The following is a 19,370-nucleotide window of genomic DNA, read 5'->3' on the forward strand; positions in this document are numbered from 1 at the left end:
GGTGTTCAGAGCAGGGAGCTTCAGTCTAGTAGGGAACACAGTCAGAACATGGTGCCAAGAAGCCTGAATGAGGATGGGAGCAGAGAGCCTAAGGTCTGAGACAAAGCCAATGCCTGAGAGCTGAGATGCAGAGGCAAAGGAGGCCAGTGCAGACACCTATCCCTGGGGGCTGTGGGGTTAAGGGGTGAACTGAGGCCTGGCATCCAGGTGGGTGAAGGAGGAGGGGTGGGATACAGCCCCCAGATTGCCTGTGGACACCCAGATGTCCCAGGAAGAAGTGATGTGGAAGGCAGTGTGGTGTTTTTCAGGAGACAGACAGGGAGATGAACCGGCTGTACGATTCGATGGAACCAAGAGTGATGGATGATGAACTGCTCAAGCTGGCCGTGGCAGAGCAGGGCCCCCGTGAGGAGGCTGGGCAGCTGGCCAAGCAGGAGGGCATCCTCTTCAAGGATGTCCTGTCTCTACAGCTGGACTTTCAGAGTGCGTACCCCTGGGTGCATGGGGGAATGGAGGGCCCCCCTCTCAGACAAGGCTGCCCTGCCTTCTCTATTCTCAACCTCAAGGTCAGTACCCATGCCAAGCCCCATACGCATAGGTCCACATCAACATATCAGGGCAACATATCAGGGCCTGCTGTGTTTGAAAGCACAAGAACAACATCCCTGCCCGCCCCCGCCCCCCCCCCAAAACGTACTGCCATTGAGTTGACTCATAATGACCCCATAGGGTTTCCAAGCCTGTATATTTTTATGGAAGCAGACTGCCTCATCTTTCTTCTGCTGAGTGACTGGTGGGTTCAAATCAGTGACCTTTTGGTTAGCGGTAGAATGCTTTAACTACTATGCCTCCAGAGGTCTTTCAAGAACAGTGTGGTTGTTTTTGAAACAGGGCTTTACAAAAATGGACATCAAGTGTTGTATCTAAGTTGCATTAGCACTGAATATTCACATCACTCTTGATTCTAAGAACAGAAGGTAAGATAAAACTGCCCCCTCTAAATCTAAATGAACCTCAAAGACCATGCTGTTTCCAGCACACACTCCACATGGGTTCTTGCAGTGTGTGTCCCTGGCAGGGAAAAATCTAGGCAGGTGGCCCCAAGCAGCCAGGACCCAGGAGTGGGAAGCTTAGGGAGGAGGATCTGGCTCTTCAGAGGAGGTGTAACAGGACTCAGGGCCCTGGGGCCAGGAGGTCCTCAGGAGTAGCAGCACCACCCAGTGGGAAGATGTGGCTCAGGACCAGGCAGGTACTATGGCTTCAGTTTCTCCATCTGCAAAATAAGGAAAACTGTAGTTCCTGTCTCCAGACTGGCTGAGAGCACATGGCAAAACCACATGCACACAGGACCTGGCTCGATAAACAGCCATGTGCTGTAACACAGTGAGCTAGCTGAGGGGGTAAGAAGAAACAGAGAAGCAGGCCATCACTGAGTAACCCAGGCTGCTTGTCATTCCTGCTCTGCCCTGGGCTCCACTCTGCCCAGATCACCAAGTCAACAACAAAGCAGGCCTTTGCCCAGCCCTGATCATAAAGCTCACATGCCCCCTAAAATGTGGCCGTGGGGTTCTCAAGGCTTTACAGGAATGGGCTGACCACCCAGAGCCGACAGCTCCAAGGCTCACAGCTGTGAGAGGGGCCTGGTGCTTCCTGCTTTGAAGGGGTAAACAGAGTACAGATGGCTGACACACAGGAGGGGGCCCTAGTGTCTACTCCCTTCATTCTACTGCCCCCCCCCAACTTAAAATTCACTTAATCTTTATCATGTGTCATGTACTGTTCTGTTGTTGTTGTTGTTTGCCGTCAAGTCAGCCTCAACTCATAGCGACCCCTCCTTGGGTTTCCGAGGAAGTATCACTACGGAAGTAGGATTGCCCAACCTTCCTTTCGAGGAGTGGCTGGTGGGTTTAAACCGCCAACCTTCTGGTGAGCAGTCAAGTGCCTTAGGCATTATGCTACCAGAGCTCCTGTACTGTTCTAGGCACTAGACATTCAACTGTGAGCAAAAAAGACAGAAACCCTGACCTCAGGTTGCTGGCATTCAAGTGGAAGACAAAAAATAATATACAAGGAAAACATACTATGTGTTTAAGGTGGTAAGTGCTACAGAGACGTATAAGGCAAGGAAAGAAGAGGAGAGTTGGGGTGGGGTACAGGTTTTTATGGATAGGTCAGAGAAGGTCTCACCAAAATGTGATGATTGAGCAAAGACTTGAAGGAGGGAGAGAGAGGGAGAGTTATATAGTTACCGGGGAAGTGGGCTAGGAAGAGGACAGCAAGTGCAGAGGTTGGGGCTAGTGGCTCCAGGCATTGAGAGAAGAGAGCAGAATGAGCCAAGTGGAACAGAGGAGAAGAGGAGGCCAGGGGCCTGGTGTTGGGCCTTGGGGGCTAGGGCTGGGCTCTTGAATTTTACAGCGAGTGATGTGGAAGCCATGGAAGGGTCTATGTGGAGCAGAGATGGGATAGGACTTAGGTTTTCACAGATTCTCTCTGACTGCTGGAAGATGGGGTGTGGGGCAGGGGCAGGGGCAGGGTCCACACCAGAGGGTCCAAGTGAGTGATGATATCTGGGGCCAAGGTGGCAATAGTGGAGGTGGATTCAGTGAATATTTGGAAACTTAAACTGGTTTCTCTGACAGTCCTGTGATGTTGCTAACTCACTTAGAGTGAGTTGTCAAATATATCCTGTTTTGGTATGTGATTTTGGCTTTTCCTGTGAACTGCTGATGCCTAAGAAAAAGCTAGCATTTATTGTGTGTTGCAGAGCCTGAGGAGAGCAGGACCCCTAGGTAGAACGATATGAATCTAAGATCAGGGCCAGAGCCGACAGCTGGAAAGACAAGTGGTGAGAACCTGAAGCAGCAGCTTCAGGTCCAGGGATGAAATGGTCCGACCCCAGAAACACAAGGTAGAAATGATGGCATGTATCCTTCTGGGAAATTGGGCCAAAAAACAGAGAGTGGGAGTACAGGCATCAGCCCCATCCAGCCCTGGAAACCTGGGGGAGGAATAACTGGACAGTCCAGCAGTGGGTCCTCTGGAGTACAGTGAGTGTTGGGGCACCCACCCTTCCCCAGGACCTTCAGGGCCATATGGCTGGGCCTGGCCCTATGCCTCTCCTGTCCCCAGTGAATATTTACTGAGCACAGAAGGTGTCAGGGGCATTCTCTATGCTTGTGCTATGGCAATAGACAAGCCAGATGGGGCCCTTCTGCAGGGGTGTGTTCTATGAGAGGAGATGGAGAATGAGCAGTCAACAGGTGGTTGTTAGCTGCTGTCTAGTTGGCTTCTGACTTGCGGTGCTCCATCCACAGTGAAATGAAACGTTGTCCAGTCCTGCACCATCCCCTTGATCATTGGCAGATCAGACTGTTGTGATCCACAGGGTTTTCATTGGCTGATTTTCAGTAGATCACCAGGCCTTTTTTCCTAAGCCATCTTAGTCTGAAAGTGCTGCTAAAACATACATGTCTCCACTTACAGGCAGGTGATAGCTGCACGTGAGGTGAATTGGGCAGGAATTGAACTCAGGTTTCCCACATGAAAGGTGAGAATTTTACCACCAATGTCTCCTGGCACATAGTACCAAAAACCAAACCCACTGCCATCAAGTCAGTTCCTACTCATAGCAACCCTATAGGGCAGAGAACTACCCCATAGGGTTTCTAGCTTGTAAATGTTATGAAAGCAGACTTCCTCCTCTTTCTCCCATGGAGCAGCTGGTAGGCTCAAACCCCAACCTTTTGGTTAGCAGTCCAATGCTTTAACCACAGTGCTATCAGAGCTCCACATAGTAGATGCTCAATAAATGCTCAAGTAAGAGTGAATGAACATTGAAACTGAGGCCCAGAATGTGTGATTAAGAGTATTTTTTTAAACCTATTTTATTTCTGTATTATTTCTTCAATGAGCCTATTCTAATTTTATAAGTTTGGAAATTATTACAAAAGAAATATAGAAAAGGGGCCAAATAAACAACAGAGCTATATAAGGCTTCTAGGAAAAATTAAGGAATAGATCTAGGCCTCTAGACTTTTATATATATAGTATATATTTATTCATACTTACATGGTATTCAGAACTCTTTAATTTTGAATTTTATTGTGATAAAATATGTATTGAATAATGCTGCATTGAGCATTGGTGGACAAGTGTCTGTTTGAGTCCATGCTTTCAGGTCTTTGAGGTTTATAACGAGGAGAAGAATTGCTGGGTCATATAATTCCAGGAGCCCTGGTGGCACAGTGGTTAAAATCCTTGACTGCTAGTTGAAAGGTGGGTGGTTCAAACCTAGCAGCTACTCCTTGTGAGAAAGATGTGGCAGTCTGCTTCCTTGAAGATTACAGCTTTGGGGGAAGCAGTTTTGCTCTGTCCTACAGGGTCACTATGAGCTGGAATCAACGACAGTTGGTTTGGTGGTAGTTTCATGTTTAACTTTTTGAGGAACTACCAACCTGCTTTCCACAGTGGCTGCATCATTTCACATCTCTATCATCAGTGACAAGTGAGGGTTCCAATATCTCCTCATCCTCACCAACACTTAGGAGCTCTGGTAGCATAGTGCCTAAGGCACTTGACTGCTAACCAGAAGGCTGGCGGTTCAAACCCACCAGCCACTCCTTAGAAGGAAGGTTGGGAAATCCTACTTCTGTAGTGATACTGCCTCAGAAACCCAAGGAGGGGTCTCTGTGAGTCGGGGCCGACTCCACGGCACATAACAACACTTACTTTCTTTTTTTCTAATAATAGCCATCCAGTGGGGGTGAGGTGGTATCTCATTATGGCTTTGATTTGCATTTGCCTAACGACTAACAAAGTTGAGTACCTTTTTGTGTGCTCATTGGTCATTTGTATATCTTGTCTGAGAAATGTCTATTCAAGTCCTTTGCCTATTATTTTTTGATTGGTTTATTTTTCTTTTTGTTGTTGAGTTGTAAGAGTGCTTTATATATTCTCTATATTAAACTCTTACCAGATACATGGTTTCCAAATCTTTTCTCCTGTTCTGTAAATTGTCTTTTTATTTTCTTGATAATGTCCTTTGATGCTCAGGAGTTGTTTTTTTTTTTTTTAAATGAAGTCCAATTTTTTCTGTAGCTGCTTGTGCTTGTAGTATCTGTCATATCTAAGAATCTATTTCAAATACAATGCCCTAAAGATTTACCTCTGTTTTCTTCTAAGAGTTTTATGGTCTTAGTTCTTATATTGGGAGCTCTGGTAGCATAGTGCCTAAGGCACTTGACTGCTAACCAGAAGGCTGGCAGTTCAAACCCACCAGCCATTCCTTGGAAGGAAGATGGGACAATCTACTTCCGTAGTGATACTGCCTCAGAAACCCAAGGAGGGGTCGCTATGAGTCGGGTCCGACTCGACGGCACATTACAACTACAACAACAAGTTCTTATATTTAGATCACTGATCAATTTTTAATTAATTTTAGTATGTGGTGTGAGGTAGGGGTCCAACTTCATTCTTTTGCATGTGGCAACCTGCTTGTCCCTGCATCATTTGTTGAAGAGAGTGTTCTTTGACTCATTGAATAGAGTTGCCCTGCCTGTTGAAAATCAGTTGGCCATAGATGTATCAGTTTATTTGTGAACTCTCAAATCTTTCCCATTGGTCTGTATGTCTATCCTTATACCAATACCACACTATCTTGATTATTGTATCTTTATAGTATGTTTTGAAATCGGGAAGTGTGAGTCCTCTTACTTTGTTCTTTTTCAAGATTGTTTTGGCTATTAAGGCCCCTTGCAATTCCATATGAATTTAAGGCTCGGCTTTTCTCCTCCTGGAAAAAAAAAAAAAAAAGAGTTTTTGAAATTTTGATAGGGATTATGTTGAATCTGTGTCTCTCACTTTCCTGTTTACATTTATTCCTAGGTCTTTTATTCTTTTTGATGCATTGTAAATGGAATAAGTTCCTTTTCAGATCATCCATTACTGGTATATAGAAACACTACTGATTTTTGTGTGTTAATCTTGGACCCTGCAACTTTGGTAAATTCATTTATTAGCTCTACTAGCTTTCTTGTGGTATCTTTGGAATTTTCTGTATAAAGAGTCATGTCATCTGTGAATAAAGGTAGTTTTGCTTTTCCTTCCTTTCTGATTTGCATACCTTTTGTTACTTTTACTTGACTAATTGGTCTGGCTAGAACTTCCAGGACAAGATTGAATAGCAGTGATTAAAGTGAGGTTCCTTATCTTGTTCCCAGTTTTAGGGGGAAAACTTTCAGTTTTTCCACCATTGAGTATGATGTTCACTGTGGTTTTCTTTGTAAATGCTATTTAGGAGCTCTGGTGGAGTAGTACCTGAGGCACTTGACTGCTAGCCTGAAGGCTGGTGGTTCAACCCCACCAGCCACTCCTCAGAAGGAAGGTTGGGCAATCTACTTCTGTAGTGATACTGCCTCAGAAACCCAAGGAGGGGTTGCTATGAGTTTGATCTGACTTGATGGCAGTGAGTTTCGTATTTATTGTGTTAAAGAATTTCCCTTTTATTCCTAGTTTATTTTCTGTTTTTATCATTAAAAGATGTTGAATTTTGTCAAATGCCTTATCTTCATCTCAGAACTCTTTTGGCTGCAAATGATGAAAAACAAATTCAAACTGGCCTAACTAGGAAAGGGAACGAATTGGCTTATGTAACTGGGACAGATGGTCTTCAGACATGGCTGGATCCAGATGCTTAACCAATATCAGGTCTCTTTCTCTATTTTTTTTTTTCTCTCTCTCTCTGTTGTATGGGAAATATATTCCATCCTTCATAGAAGGACATTTTGTTTTCCTCCTATTTTTCTGCTTCTAATGTCCTGGTAGGTATGTTTGGGTACATACGCAATTGTGCCTTTGCATAGAGATTTCAAGTTGATAAATTGCAGGGTCAAAAAGCACAGACAGTAAACATTGTAGTACATTTTGCCAAACTGCTCTCAAAATGGGAGCTCTGGTGGCATCATGCCTAAGGCATTTGACTACTAACCAGAAGGCTAGTGGTTCAAACCCATCAGCCACTCCTTGGAAGACTGGGCAATCTACTTCTATAGTGATACTGCCTCAGAAACCCAAGGAGGGGTCACTATGAGTTGGATCCGACTTGACGGCAATGAGTAGAGCTCTTAAAATAGGCTGAACTGGTTAATTGGCTGTCCTACCCTCTGGCAGCATAGTGGCTAAGTCACTTGCCTGCTAACCAGACGGCTGATGGTTCAAACCCATCAGCCACTCCTCGGAAGGAAGGTTGGGCAATCCTACTTCCGTAGTGATACTGCCTCAGAAACCCGAGGAGGGGTCGCTATGAGTCAGGGCTGACTTGACGGCACATAACAACAACAACAACAACCAATGGTACACACCCATTATGTCACCCAATAGACCCATTAGGTTTTTCCTGTAGCTCTGGGTGACAGCACCACTATTAGGGGGCACAAAAACAAACAAACAAAGAAAACCCAAACTCACTGCCGTCGAGTTGGATCCGACTCATAGCGACCCCTCCTTGGGTTTCTGAGGCATCATCACTACGAAAGTAGATTGCCCAACCTTCCTTCCAAGGAGTGGCTGGTGGGTTTGAAGCATCAGCCTTCTGGTTAGCAATCAAATGCCTTAGGCACTATGCGACCAGAGCTCCCTTAGGGGCCACAGGTTTCCTCAATACCCAGCACCATGCCAAGGCACCTGCATACTCCAAGGTAGGGGCAGGGGATTATGGGACATTCTATATGGTTAATGTTAACCATCTCAGTCCTCCCATACGCTGGCACAAAACTCCAACCTAAAGCTATTACCAACCAAGTTGTCTCCTCCAATTATCTCAGACATCCTCCGGATAGACAACCTCTGGCAATTTGAGAACTTGAGGAAGCTGCAGCTGGACAATAACGTCATTGAGAGGATTGAGGGCCTGGAAAACCTCATACATTTAGTCTGGCTGGGTAAGGCCCCATCTGTGTGTCAGCCCAAATTTAAGATGATGCCCTGCCAAGGTTATTTCCTCCCCAGGAGACAGGAATTGTGTGTGACACTCTGCTGCTGACCCACCATGAGCCTGGTGCAGCAGAGGTTCCTATCTGCAGGGAACAAGAATACAATAAGTTGTGAAAGACTGGAGTCTGAGCTAGACAAAGCACAGAAGTGTGCTTGAAAAGAATATTCTGCTTCCATCCACCCAACCTCTCTGGGAGAAGGATGGGATCATGGACTCCTTCTGTTTAACCTAAACTCAGATTGACTGTTAACTATGGACCACACCAGTCAAATCAAACCTGAAATAACCATCACAGCTGCTATTGTGAACTGAGACTTACTATATGCTATGTATGGGCCTATATGCTTTCTATGCAAGGCTTCTAAATCCTTATAGCATCCCCATTATAGAGATGAGCACACTGAGGTCATGGCTTGTTAAGTAGGGGCAGGAGGCTTCCAGGCCAGCCCTGTCTGACTCAAGAGTTATGTCCCTCATGGTTAAAGCCAAAGAGAGATTTTAACTGTCACCATCTGCTGGTCCTGTTAGGAGGCATCCTCACATCTGATGAAGGGAAGGCAGGCACCTAACAGAGAGAAGGGGATGGGCCTGAGTTATTTATACACCATCTTAGTATTCTAGGGCTCCTGTAATAAAGTACCACAAAGTGGGTGGCTCTTAAGAACAGAAATTTATTATCTCACAGTTTTGGAGTCTGGGAGTCTTAAGTTCAGGGCCACGTTAGCAGAGCCGTGTTATCTCCAACCATTCTAAAGGAAGATCCTTTCTTGTTTCCCTCAGCTCTGATAGCCCCAGGAGTTCCTTGACTTGCAGATGTATCTTAACATGGCCATTCTTCTTCTGTGTGTCTTTGTGTCTCTTCTCTTTTAGAAGGACACCACTTAGATGGGCTTAGGACTGACTTCCCTCTCCCTCCCTCCACTGCCACTCCAGCATGACCTCATGTTAACTGCTAACATCTTCAAAGACCCTATTTTCAAATGAGATCATGTATAGGTATAGGGGTTAGGGGTTAAGACTTCAACATATCTGAACATTTACCTGAGGTAGATACACTCCTTGGAGAGAACAATCATGGGAAAAAGAAGGGCTGTTTATGTACAGGGAGACAGCTCAGGGAACAGGAGTGCATCAGGGGATGGACACAGGGAAGAGGTAACTATCGGGAGGAAGTGGAAGGGGAGCTGTTGCATTGTGGTAAATTGTGGTCAATGTCACGAGACAAAGTATATGTGAACTGCTGTATGGAAAGTGAATTTGCTCTGTAAATTTTCACCCAAATCGCAATAAAAAAAAAAAAAAAAGACTTCAACATATCTTTTAGGGGAACACAATTCGATTTCTAACATGTACCTTTTCTCATTGAATCCCTACAACAATCCTAAGAGATGCGTCTGTTACAATCCCATTCTATAGACAGGGAACCAGGGCTCAAAGAGGCCAAGTCACTCACCTAAAGCAATGCAGCCAAGGAATAGCAGAACTGGGACTCAAATACATACCTGTCTGACCCCAAAGCCCACATTCTTTCCATCCTATTAGGCTGCTGTTTAGGAGCTCTGGTAACGTAGTGCCTAAGGCATTTGACTGCTAACCAGAAGGCTGGAGGTTCAAACCCACCAGCCACTCCTCAGAAGGAAGGTTGGGCAATCTACTTCCATAGTAATACTGCTTCAGAAACCCAAGGAGGGGTCACTATGAGTCGGATCCAACTCAACGGCAGTGCGTTCGGTTTTTTTTTGGTTTAGGCTGCTGTTTGATGATAGGGATAGTGCAGGGCATCACACCTAACAATTTGCCAAGCACTCTCAGTAACAATCTGTGCTGATGTTGCAGACCTGCAGTAGCCCTGAGCCATATCACAGATGCAGAAACTGAGGCTCAGAGAAGCTGACCAGCCTGACAAGAGTCACCAGGTAGAGGTAGAACACAGCCAGGCACCCTCTTTCCCACCATAGCCCATCTGCATCACCAGAGTCGTCTTTTCTATAAGAGATGAGGATAGTAGGCCTAGGGCTGTCATTGCAGGTGCGAGGTCAGCCCTGACCCTGAACCATGTGCTCCTCAGGAAGGCCTGCCATTCACAGGCCATCTGATCTATGATTCACAGCCAGAGCTAGCAGTACTAGTGGTCTCTTGGATATACAATTAGTGCCGTGTGTCCACTGAGAGCCCACATCAGCCTGCTCCCCCTGGGAGAGACTTGGTTTTCCCCCTAACAAAAGCCTATCTCCCCACCAGCTGGAGTCCCTGCACACAGACAAGTTGGCCCTGCTCCCAGGCCTCTCAGCAGTGGCAATACATGCTCCCAAAGGTGGCTTGATGCCCAATACTCCCTTGTATAGGATAAGGAAGCAGAAAGAGGATGTACCAAGAGTAAGAGATCATGCTGCCCTTCTCAGGGGAGGTTTCAGGAGCAGGACTAGTCACCCAGCAACCCAACTACAGCCAGGAAGAGTTGGTGGCTGGGATCTGGGAGGGTGTTGTGATGGTTCAACACAGCCCACTGCCACAGAGTGCTGAAGCTGCTGGCATTTCTCTCAAAAAGCCAACCTCACACAGCTCTTTGCAACTTTGCATTCAGGAATGTTATGGTGGGAGCTTGAAATTGTCCATGGGGAAATATTTGCATCACAGAGTTGGCAAGTGCTACAAATCAGGCCTTTCCCCCCTAATTATGATATATTTACCAGCACACCAATAGTTCTGGGCAGGGAGAAGGGGAATGACAAGCCACCAAAGAAGAGATCCTAGTGGCCCAGTGGGCATGGAGATGTGCAGTGTTCTGGTTACCTAGTACCGCTCTGACAAGAAATACCATAAATGGAATGGCCTTAACAAACAAGTTTATTCTTACAATTTGGTGGCTTTAAGTCCAAATTCAAAGTGCCAAGCTCTAGGGACTGGGTGAAAGCCCCTCAACCTTGGGGTCCAGTTCTGCCTCCTGTTCCTGGCCCCCTGGAGTGAGAGGTGTTTCTTCACTCAGACAGCTACTGGCTGCTAAGGATGAGAAGCCCCAAGGTTGACAAGTAAAAAAGCACAGGCCATTGACTTGAGTCCATTGTAAATCCCAAGGTTGGCAGAGCATAGCAGGCTGCTGAGCAACGACACGGCTACATGCAAGGTCCAAGCATGCCATAGGCTAGAGACCATTCTCAAAGCTTCTCCTTATATACAGGAAGCAGACCACATCCCAAAAGCAGCTACTCAGCTGCTTGTGGTAGATCCCACCATGGAGTTGATTGCCAGTCTCATCATGGAGAATAACCACCACCAACTGCCCAGCCACTCAACCAGGCCCAGCCAAGTTGACACACAAACATAACTACCACATGCAGTCTGGGCATTTGGTGGACCCCAGTTCAAATCCCAGCTCTGCCAGTGTGGACTGATTCTGTACAAGTCGTTTCACCTCTCTGAACCTGAGCTCCTGTATGTGCTGTGTAACCTCAGGATATTACCACACTCCTTTGAACCTCGGGCTCCTCATCTACATAGTGATGATTACTATGCTGTGAGGATTAAATAGGTAATACATATAAAGGGTCTGGCATAGAAACAACGCAAAACAAATGCAACACACTGCTGTCAAGTCGGATCTGACTCATAGTGACCCCTCCTTGGCTTTCCAAGGTGATATCACTATGGAAGTAGATTGCCCAACCGTCCTTCAGAGGAGTGGCTGGTGGATTTGAACCACCAGCCTTCTAGTTAGCAGTCAAATACCTTAGGCACTACACCACCAGAGCTCCTTAGCATAGAAAAGGGTTGCTAAATTATCATTAGTCTCAGCTGCCATTACAGGAGTGGTATCTCCTAACCACAGCCCATCAGTATCACCTGATTGCAGAGGAGGCTAAAGACAGGTGTGGTTAAGGTGCGTTCCCAGATCACCTTGTAAATGTTGTTGCTTGCAGTTATCAGATTTCCAAGCTCCGAACAAATGCCCTGTTTTGGCCCCTGGGCCACTGGTATTCTAGGACAGAATTACAGCCCCAAACCTCCACCAGCCCTGAGAACCTATGGTGAGAAGAAGTACTTTTGTTCCCAGGGATTATAGACTTGTGCTGGGAGGATTCTGAGGTCTCCATAATTGTTGAGGTTGGGAAGGAGCTTGAGCCAGCTTTGAGGTAGCTAGGAGAGCCTGGCTGGCTATGAGTCATAGGAGAACAAGATGAACTCTGGCACCATTATGGTTAGCTAGGTGCCTTTTGAGCAAGTCACAGAGCTTTTTTGAGCTTCAGCTTCCTGGTTGTTAAAATGGGGAAGGAGATTCCAAACTGCCATTTGAATTGTTGTCAAGAGTGCACACCAAAGTACTCTATAAAATAGTCAATATTGAGCTGGCAAGAGGTGGTGTTAACTAGATGCCCACAGGCTTAAGGGAAGGTGACTCTACAATGGCCTCCCCCTGGGAAATGCACATGAACATTTTCATCCCAGAATGGGGCCAGGGTTCGCAAGCAGAACTGGAGAAAGTAAGGAGAGTGTGGAGCCACAGGAGAGAATCCACGCAAGGCTCCTAGAAACTCACCAGCCACCAGACAGTGAGTCCAGTCCTGGCCCAACAGCTCAGCTGAGAGCTCACTGAGCACAAAGGAGCCTAGTGGCTTTACATCCAGAAAGTTCATCCCTAAACCAGTTGTTCTTACCTCCCAGATCTGTCCTTCAACAACATTGAGACCATTGAGGGGCTGGACACACTGGTGAACCTGGAGGACTTGAGCTTGTTCAACAACCGCATCTCCAAGATTGACTCCCTGGATGCTCTGGTCAAGCTGCAGGTGCTGTCACTGGGCAACAATGAGATCTTCAACATGATGAATGTGAGTGGCCAATAGGGATGGTGGGTGCCAAAGGGATAAGGCAGAGGGTGGGCCAAGGGCCTTAGGACAGCAAGGAGTGCTGGTGGTGGTGTTCATGCTAGGAACCATGCAAGCTTGGGTTCTAGATCTTCTCCTTTTCCTCAAAAAGCTAGAAATCTAGGCGGTTTCAAAAGAAACTTGGTAACATTTAAATACCATGCTTGATGTAGGGCTTCAAACTGGTTTGAACTGGTTAAGTCATGGCCAATGAAGCAAAACTGGGACAGACCAGAATTTGCAAAATGTAGGTGCCTGAAATGATAACCAGAATGGGAAAAATTATGAGTTGAAGTCTTGGAATGGGAGACTTGGAAGAGGAGTCATGAGCCCTTTCAGGAGCCTGATGCAAGAGATTGGATTGTTGCTAGGACTGTGGAGAGCAAAGGAGCTCTGGGGCACAGTGGCTGAAGTATTCAACTGCTAACCAGAATTCAGTGGTTTGAATCCATTAGCCACTAGACAAGGCAATCTGCTTCTGTAAAGATTTACAGCCTTGGAAAATTCTATGAGGCAGTTCTATTCCATCCTGCAGGGTCGCTACGAGTCATAATTGACTCAAGGGCAGTAGGTTGGGGTTTTTTTTTTTTTTTGTAGAGAATGAAATACATTCAAAGCAGTGTGGTCAGCCACCATCTTAAAGCAGGACACTGACACTATTGTTTCCAACTCTTCCGGTCAAAAGATTTGGTTGCTATGCAACGTGCATGCTGCCCTTGTTTTCTAAGAGGGAGATTAAGTTTTTAGCAGGGTGTCAACCCATAATTTTCCGATTCCAGTTATCCTTCCAGGCACTTAACGTTTTTCAGATTGTAGTGCATCCCAGTTTCAGTTTGTCAGCCATGACTGAACTGGAAAGAACCAACTCAAAAGCCCTGGCTTAATGCAGCAAAACACTGAGGGCCAGAGGGTAACAATCACACCACTTTTTCTCCAAGCCTCTCATGCATTTAACAAACAGCCTGTGACATGTGGGGCATGTGTACTGGGCTCAGTGAGTGCAGAGATGAACAAAGTATAGGTCGCAGAGATGATCACATTAATGAGGTCACCACCTAATGAAGACACAGGGTGACAAGCAGCCAGTGTCATGAGGAAGAATAAAGCAAGGCCTGCAGGTGGGGGGAGGATATCTGGGGAGCTAGGTGTGCTTATGTGAGGTGCAGTGGACATTGGTCATCTTGGGGAGAGGTAGGCTCCCTCCTGCATCTTCTACCCACACCCTCACCAGGCTTGCCAATGAGATTTCTGCACCTGAGATTATGAGTCTTGAGCTCTGAGCAACCTAGACAAGGGACAGCTGGGTGGGCTTGCAGCAGGCAGGCTGAGGCTAAGATCCTGGGGGTTAGGGGTGTGATAGCATCTATGGACCCTTTGTCAGAGGTAAGCTTACCATACTGCTTCTGGGCTAGGACCACGCTGTGACCTGCTCTCCAGCTAGCTCCCCAGTTGTAGGCGCTGCCCAATATCCTATCAAGGTTCCTTTTCTGCTTAGGCTAGTCAGATGGCCTGGGTTCCTCCCAGCTGCACAGCCTGACACTTGACCTTTCTGTGACTCAGTTTCCTCATCTGTAAGATAGAGGGCATGGTCACAGTCTGCCTTCCAAAAATGTCCCAGGAGTTCATGAGAGAATGAGGGGATGGCTGGAGTAAATTCTTCACAAACGAAGGATGTAGTAGCTGGAATGGCTCCTGGGGGAGGGTTGGGAGGGGAATGGACTTTGGATTCAGATTCAGTGAAACATTAGATTTTACCAGCCGGCAGGAGGCAAAGCTTCCCAAGAGGAAAGAATAACTCCAGTGAGGCCTGGAGGAGAACGTGGGAATGCCAACCTGGCCTGGGGCCATTGGAACTCCAAGGTCACTGGATGACATCAAGGGGTGTACAGCTAGGGGGGGCCAAGTGTGGGAATTAAGACCTGGTTACAGACCTCCTTGAGTGACATTGGAAGCTGTGGGGAGCCATGGAAGGCTGTTGGGCTGGGTCATGTCAGGGTGGGTCTACAGTTCAGGAAGGAAACCCGGGCATGATGAAGGTGTGTTTGCAGAAACTTTGTGTGCAGGTAACTAAGGGCTGGCTCTGTCAGAAGGATGCAGATCCACAAGTAACAGGCTCAGCCTGGCTGTGAACGCAGAGCTGAGATGAGTGCTGGTGCTGCTGGCCGTTAGAAAGGTAGTCACAGAAAGCTGAAGGGAGCGAGAAGGACCAGGAAGACCTATCCAGGTGTGTTGCTGAGGTTACTGCTGGAGGTGATGGGGGTTCAGAAGTATCTAGAATATCTTCCAGACTGGAACCCCTGAAGGCCTGGACAGGGCATTTACCTATCAGCCCTATTCCTTAGTGGCTGAGGGGCACTCCAGGGGTGTTAACCCCTCCTGCTGGGCTAGGTGGATTTCCATATCTTTTTTTTTTTTAAATTAGGATTTGGGTGAAGATTTACAGAGTAATGGATTTCCATATCTTCAGATCCATCTCTGAGGTGAAAGTGGGACAGCTGGGAGCTGTCAGAAAATTATTCACAGCAACAGCCCAGCCCTCCTGCAAACAACAAGGATGTGTGATAGCACAGTGGTTGGCTTTGCAAGAAAGGGTGGGCTTCAGGCCTAAACATCAGCAAGCTTCAAGGATGTAGGTTCCTGCCTGTCCTCAGCACAGGCAACCCACTACTGCTGATAGCCAGTACCCTTAAGGCCACACCTGGTAAGAGGGAAGATGGGGGAGGGAGAGAGACAGAGAGACATATCCCCTTAACAAGAGCTGAGAGCCCTTCCCTTTGGTTGGGTTGGGCCATCTTAGGGGCCCCACCCATCCTGAGTCCAGCACCACAGCCAGGGGACAGCAGTTATCACAGTTGTTTAAGCTGTCCAGAGGGTCTGCCCCGGATGCTGTGTGGTCTCAGAAGTCTGTGTGACCAGAAGATGGATGATCTAGGCCCACTAGTCCCCTTCAGGATTCAAGTCCTGATTGTTCAATCCTTCTTCTTCTCTGTAGGGTCAGGGCAGCCACATGCTGGCCACCTGGGCTATTGAGTGTGGTATGGGAGGCCAGGAAAACTGAAAGGGAGCTACGAGCTAGATTAAGCCTGTGTTTACACTTCAGTGCTACTACTACCAGCTATCTAATTTTGGGCCAGTTATGGAGTTCTAAGTGCCCAGGTCCCCATCTATATAATGTTGTTGTTGTTATGTGCCATCGAGTTGGACCCAACTCATAGTGACGCTTCCTTGGGTTTCCAAGGCAGTATCACTATGGAAGTAGATTGCCCCATCTTCCTTTCGAGGAGTGGCTGGTGGGTTTGAACCGTCAGCCTTCTGGTTAGTAGTCAAGTGCCTTAGCCACTATGCTACCAGAGCTCCCATCTATATAATAGGAATAATAATAGTTCCTACCATGTAAGCTTGTTGTAAGGATTAAATCAATTAGAGAGCATTAAGTGCCCAATACAGGGCCTGACACATAGTAAATACACAGGAAGGGATAGACATCAAGAAGTTTCTGATGAAAAGCTATCCCCAGAGACCCCAACATTCTGTGGTTTAAAAGTATTTCTGAGCATTAGGCAACTTTTTGGCCTTAATGAGTCCAACATCCGAGAGCATTGTCAGTGTCTTGACTGCCTTTTGGATGTCATTGTGCTGTCAAGCCTTTGGATATGTGTTTTGGTCCTCTAGTGCTGCTCTAATAGAGAATACCAGAAGTGGATGGCTTTTACAAAGAGGGATTTATTCTCTTACAGTTTAGGAGGCTAGAAGTCCAAGTTCAAAGTGCCAGTTCTAGGGGCTAGGTGAAAGCCCCTTGACCTTGGGCTTCAGCTCTGCCTCTTGCTCCTGGCTCATTGGAGCTGGAGGCTCCTTTTAACTCAGACAGCTGCTGGCTCCTGAGGCTGACAAACCCAAGGTTGACAAGTAAAATGGCACAGTCCTGAAATTATCGAGTAACACCGCAAGCCACTAATTCAAGTCCACTAACAGTCCCAAGATTGGCAAATAACATGGCAGGCCATTGAGATGAAGACTCAGGCAAATGCAGGATCCAGATGTGCCAGAAGCCCAAGATCTTTCTCAATGCTTCTCCTTAAATATTAGAAGCAGATCACATCCCTAAGGCAGCTGTTCAGCTGCTCACTGAAGATTCCACCATGGAATTGATTTCCAGTTTCAACATGGAGAATAACTAGATCCAGCTGCCCAGCCACTCAAAACCAGGCCCAACCAAGTTGACATATAACCTTAACTACTACAAATTGTGTTGACATTAATGACTCTGAGCCCTGTGGCTGAGAAGGCCCAGGAAGAGGAGGCCAAGGGTGTAGAGGAGATGCCAAGTCTTGAGTTTTCTCCTTTCTCATCCCTGCGGGGGCTGGTTTGGAAGAAGCCCCACCATCACCTCTCCTAGTGCGGTACTGGGTATGAGATGGCCCTTTATGAATATGGGAGAAGTACTAGGGCCAGAGCCCATTGTCCTTGAGGTCTGGGTTATTCCTGAGGGACCCTGTGGACCCTAACTCCACTTCACCTAATCCAGAGGCACCTAAAAAAAAAAAAAAACCCACTGCTATCAAGTCGACTCTGACTCATAATGACCTGACCTGCATTGGGTTTCCAAGGCAATAAATCTTTATAGAAGTAGAGTGCCCCATCTTCCTTCCATGGAGTGGCTTGTGGGTTTGAACTACCAGGCTTCTGGTTAACAGTCAAATACCTTAGCACTGCACCAGCAGAGCTCCTTCTAGAGACATCTAGAGAGTCCTAATACCTAAAAGTTTCCTCCTAACCCTAGGCATCTTTGACTGAGTCTTTATCTGCATTTTTTATTTGATGTCTAACTATACACTTTCTTGTTATTTATTTAATTGCTAGGGTTATTTTGGTATCTGCTTATGGCACTAACAAACATTAACTCAGAACTTGGGGTACACAGTCCCCTGCATCCCTTTCAGGGGCCACAGCTGTTGTTAAGTCACATGTGTGTCTTCCCAGGATATTGTGTAATTGTCCTGCTTGTGCAGCTAAGCTCTAAGCACCTGCCACTAGCTGTCCCCCTCCTTCTAAATCATTCCATTGCTTAGATGTGACATGGGGTATTTTTCCAGTCCCCTATAGGTGGACATTGAAGTTGGGCCCAGTTCCATGTCGTTACATAGAGACTATAATGCCCATCTTGATCGGGGTAACTTTGCATCTAGATATGTTGACCTATGAGACCAATTCCCAGATGGGGAATGACCAGGTGAGAGGGCACGTACACTTTAAATTTTGCTGACTTTGTGAAATCACCCTCTTGGAAGTACCCACCAGCCATTGTGAATAGGCCTGTTTCCTTTACCCTCTATAGCACACATGATTACCAGACTTTTCTTTTGCTGGTCCAAAAGATGGAAACTAGAATGTTACTGAGATCTCTTAAAAATTAAGCAGATCCTGTACCCCCTCTACACACACAATTCTCTGATGGCCTCATTGTCCTAAGAGCCAAATCCAAACTCAGACCACCAGACCCACATAGGCCAGACACAAACTAGCCCTGCCCTTGTCTTCAATCTGTACCAAGTCCCCTCACCCACTCATCTGCATGCTGCAGCCCCTGGCTTTCTTGTAGCTCCTGGTACTGGTTGAGTTCTGTCTCATTCACCTACTGCAGCTACAGCCCTTTTGTAGCTCCTCGTACTGGCAGGCTCTGTCCTCCCCCAGGGCCTTTATCTGTGCTGTTCTTACTTCCAGGAATATATTCCCCTCTGCTCTCCCTCACATGGCTGGCTTCTTCACAACTCAGCATAAACACTGCCTCCCCAGAGACAACTTCTCTGTGTCTTCTAACTGAAGAAGGCCTCCTTGTCCTTTCATAGCACCAAATTTATGTTCCTTGTAGCACTTACCCCCAACCTCACATTTTTATCTACTTTTTATTTATTATTAATTAATTAATTCTGTTTTATGTGACTGGGGTGAAAATTTACAGAGCAAATTCACTTTCCATACAGCAGTTCATATACACTTTGTCTCATGACATTGACTACAATTTACCCCAGCGCAGTAACTCCCCTCCCACTTCCTCCCAACAGTTGCCTCTTCCCTGTGTCCATCCCTCCATGCACTCTTGCCCCCTGAGCTGTCTCCCTGTGCATAAACAGCCCTTCTTTCTCCCATGATTGTTTTCTCCAAGGAGTATATCTACCTCAGGTAAATGTTCAATCATATGCCTGTCTTTTGTTTGGCTGGAACCCACAGGTGTGGATTCAATCCCAGACCTAAAGGGCAGCTAAGGGCCATAGTCTCAGTGGTTCCACCAGGCTCTATCAGACAAGCAAACCTGGTCCTCCCCCCATTTTGAACATTTTTTTTATTGCCATTGGGGTGAAACTTTACAGAGAAAATTCACTTTCCATACAGCAGTTCACATACACTTTGCCTCATGATATTGAACATAATTTATCACAGTGCAACAGCTCCCCTCGCACTTCCTCCTGACAGTTACCTCTTCCCTGTGTCCATCCCTCCATGCACCTCTGCCCCCTGAG

General features: G+C 46.7%; 1 protein-coding gene across 1 annotated transcript in view; it reads left to right on the forward strand.

Moving 5' to 3' along the window:
* Window positions 1-323: 323 nt before the first annotated feature.
* The window catches only part of DRC3 (dynein regulatory complex subunit 3), a 97,277-nt gene continuing 78,230 nt past the window's right edge, over window positions 324-19,370 (forward strand). Inside the window, exons 1-3 of the mRNA XM_042781034.1 lie at window positions 324-483; window positions 7,821-7,937; window positions 12,650-12,816. Of these exons, the coding sequence (XP_042636968.1) occupies window positions 324-483; window positions 7,821-7,937; window positions 12,650-12,816 (444 nt within the window). The remainder of the gene's footprint in view (window positions 484-7,820; window positions 7,938-12,649; window positions 12,817-19,370) is intronic.

This window comes from Orycteropus afer, unplaced genomic scaffold (assembly GCF_000298275.1).
Source record: "Orycteropus afer afer isolate SDZICR_OR568_19922 unplaced genomic scaffold, OryAfe1.0 scaffold00080, whole genome shotgun sequence".
Lineage (NCBI taxonomy): Eukaryota > Metazoa > Chordata > Mammalia > Tubulidentata > Orycteropodidae > Orycteropus > Orycteropus afer.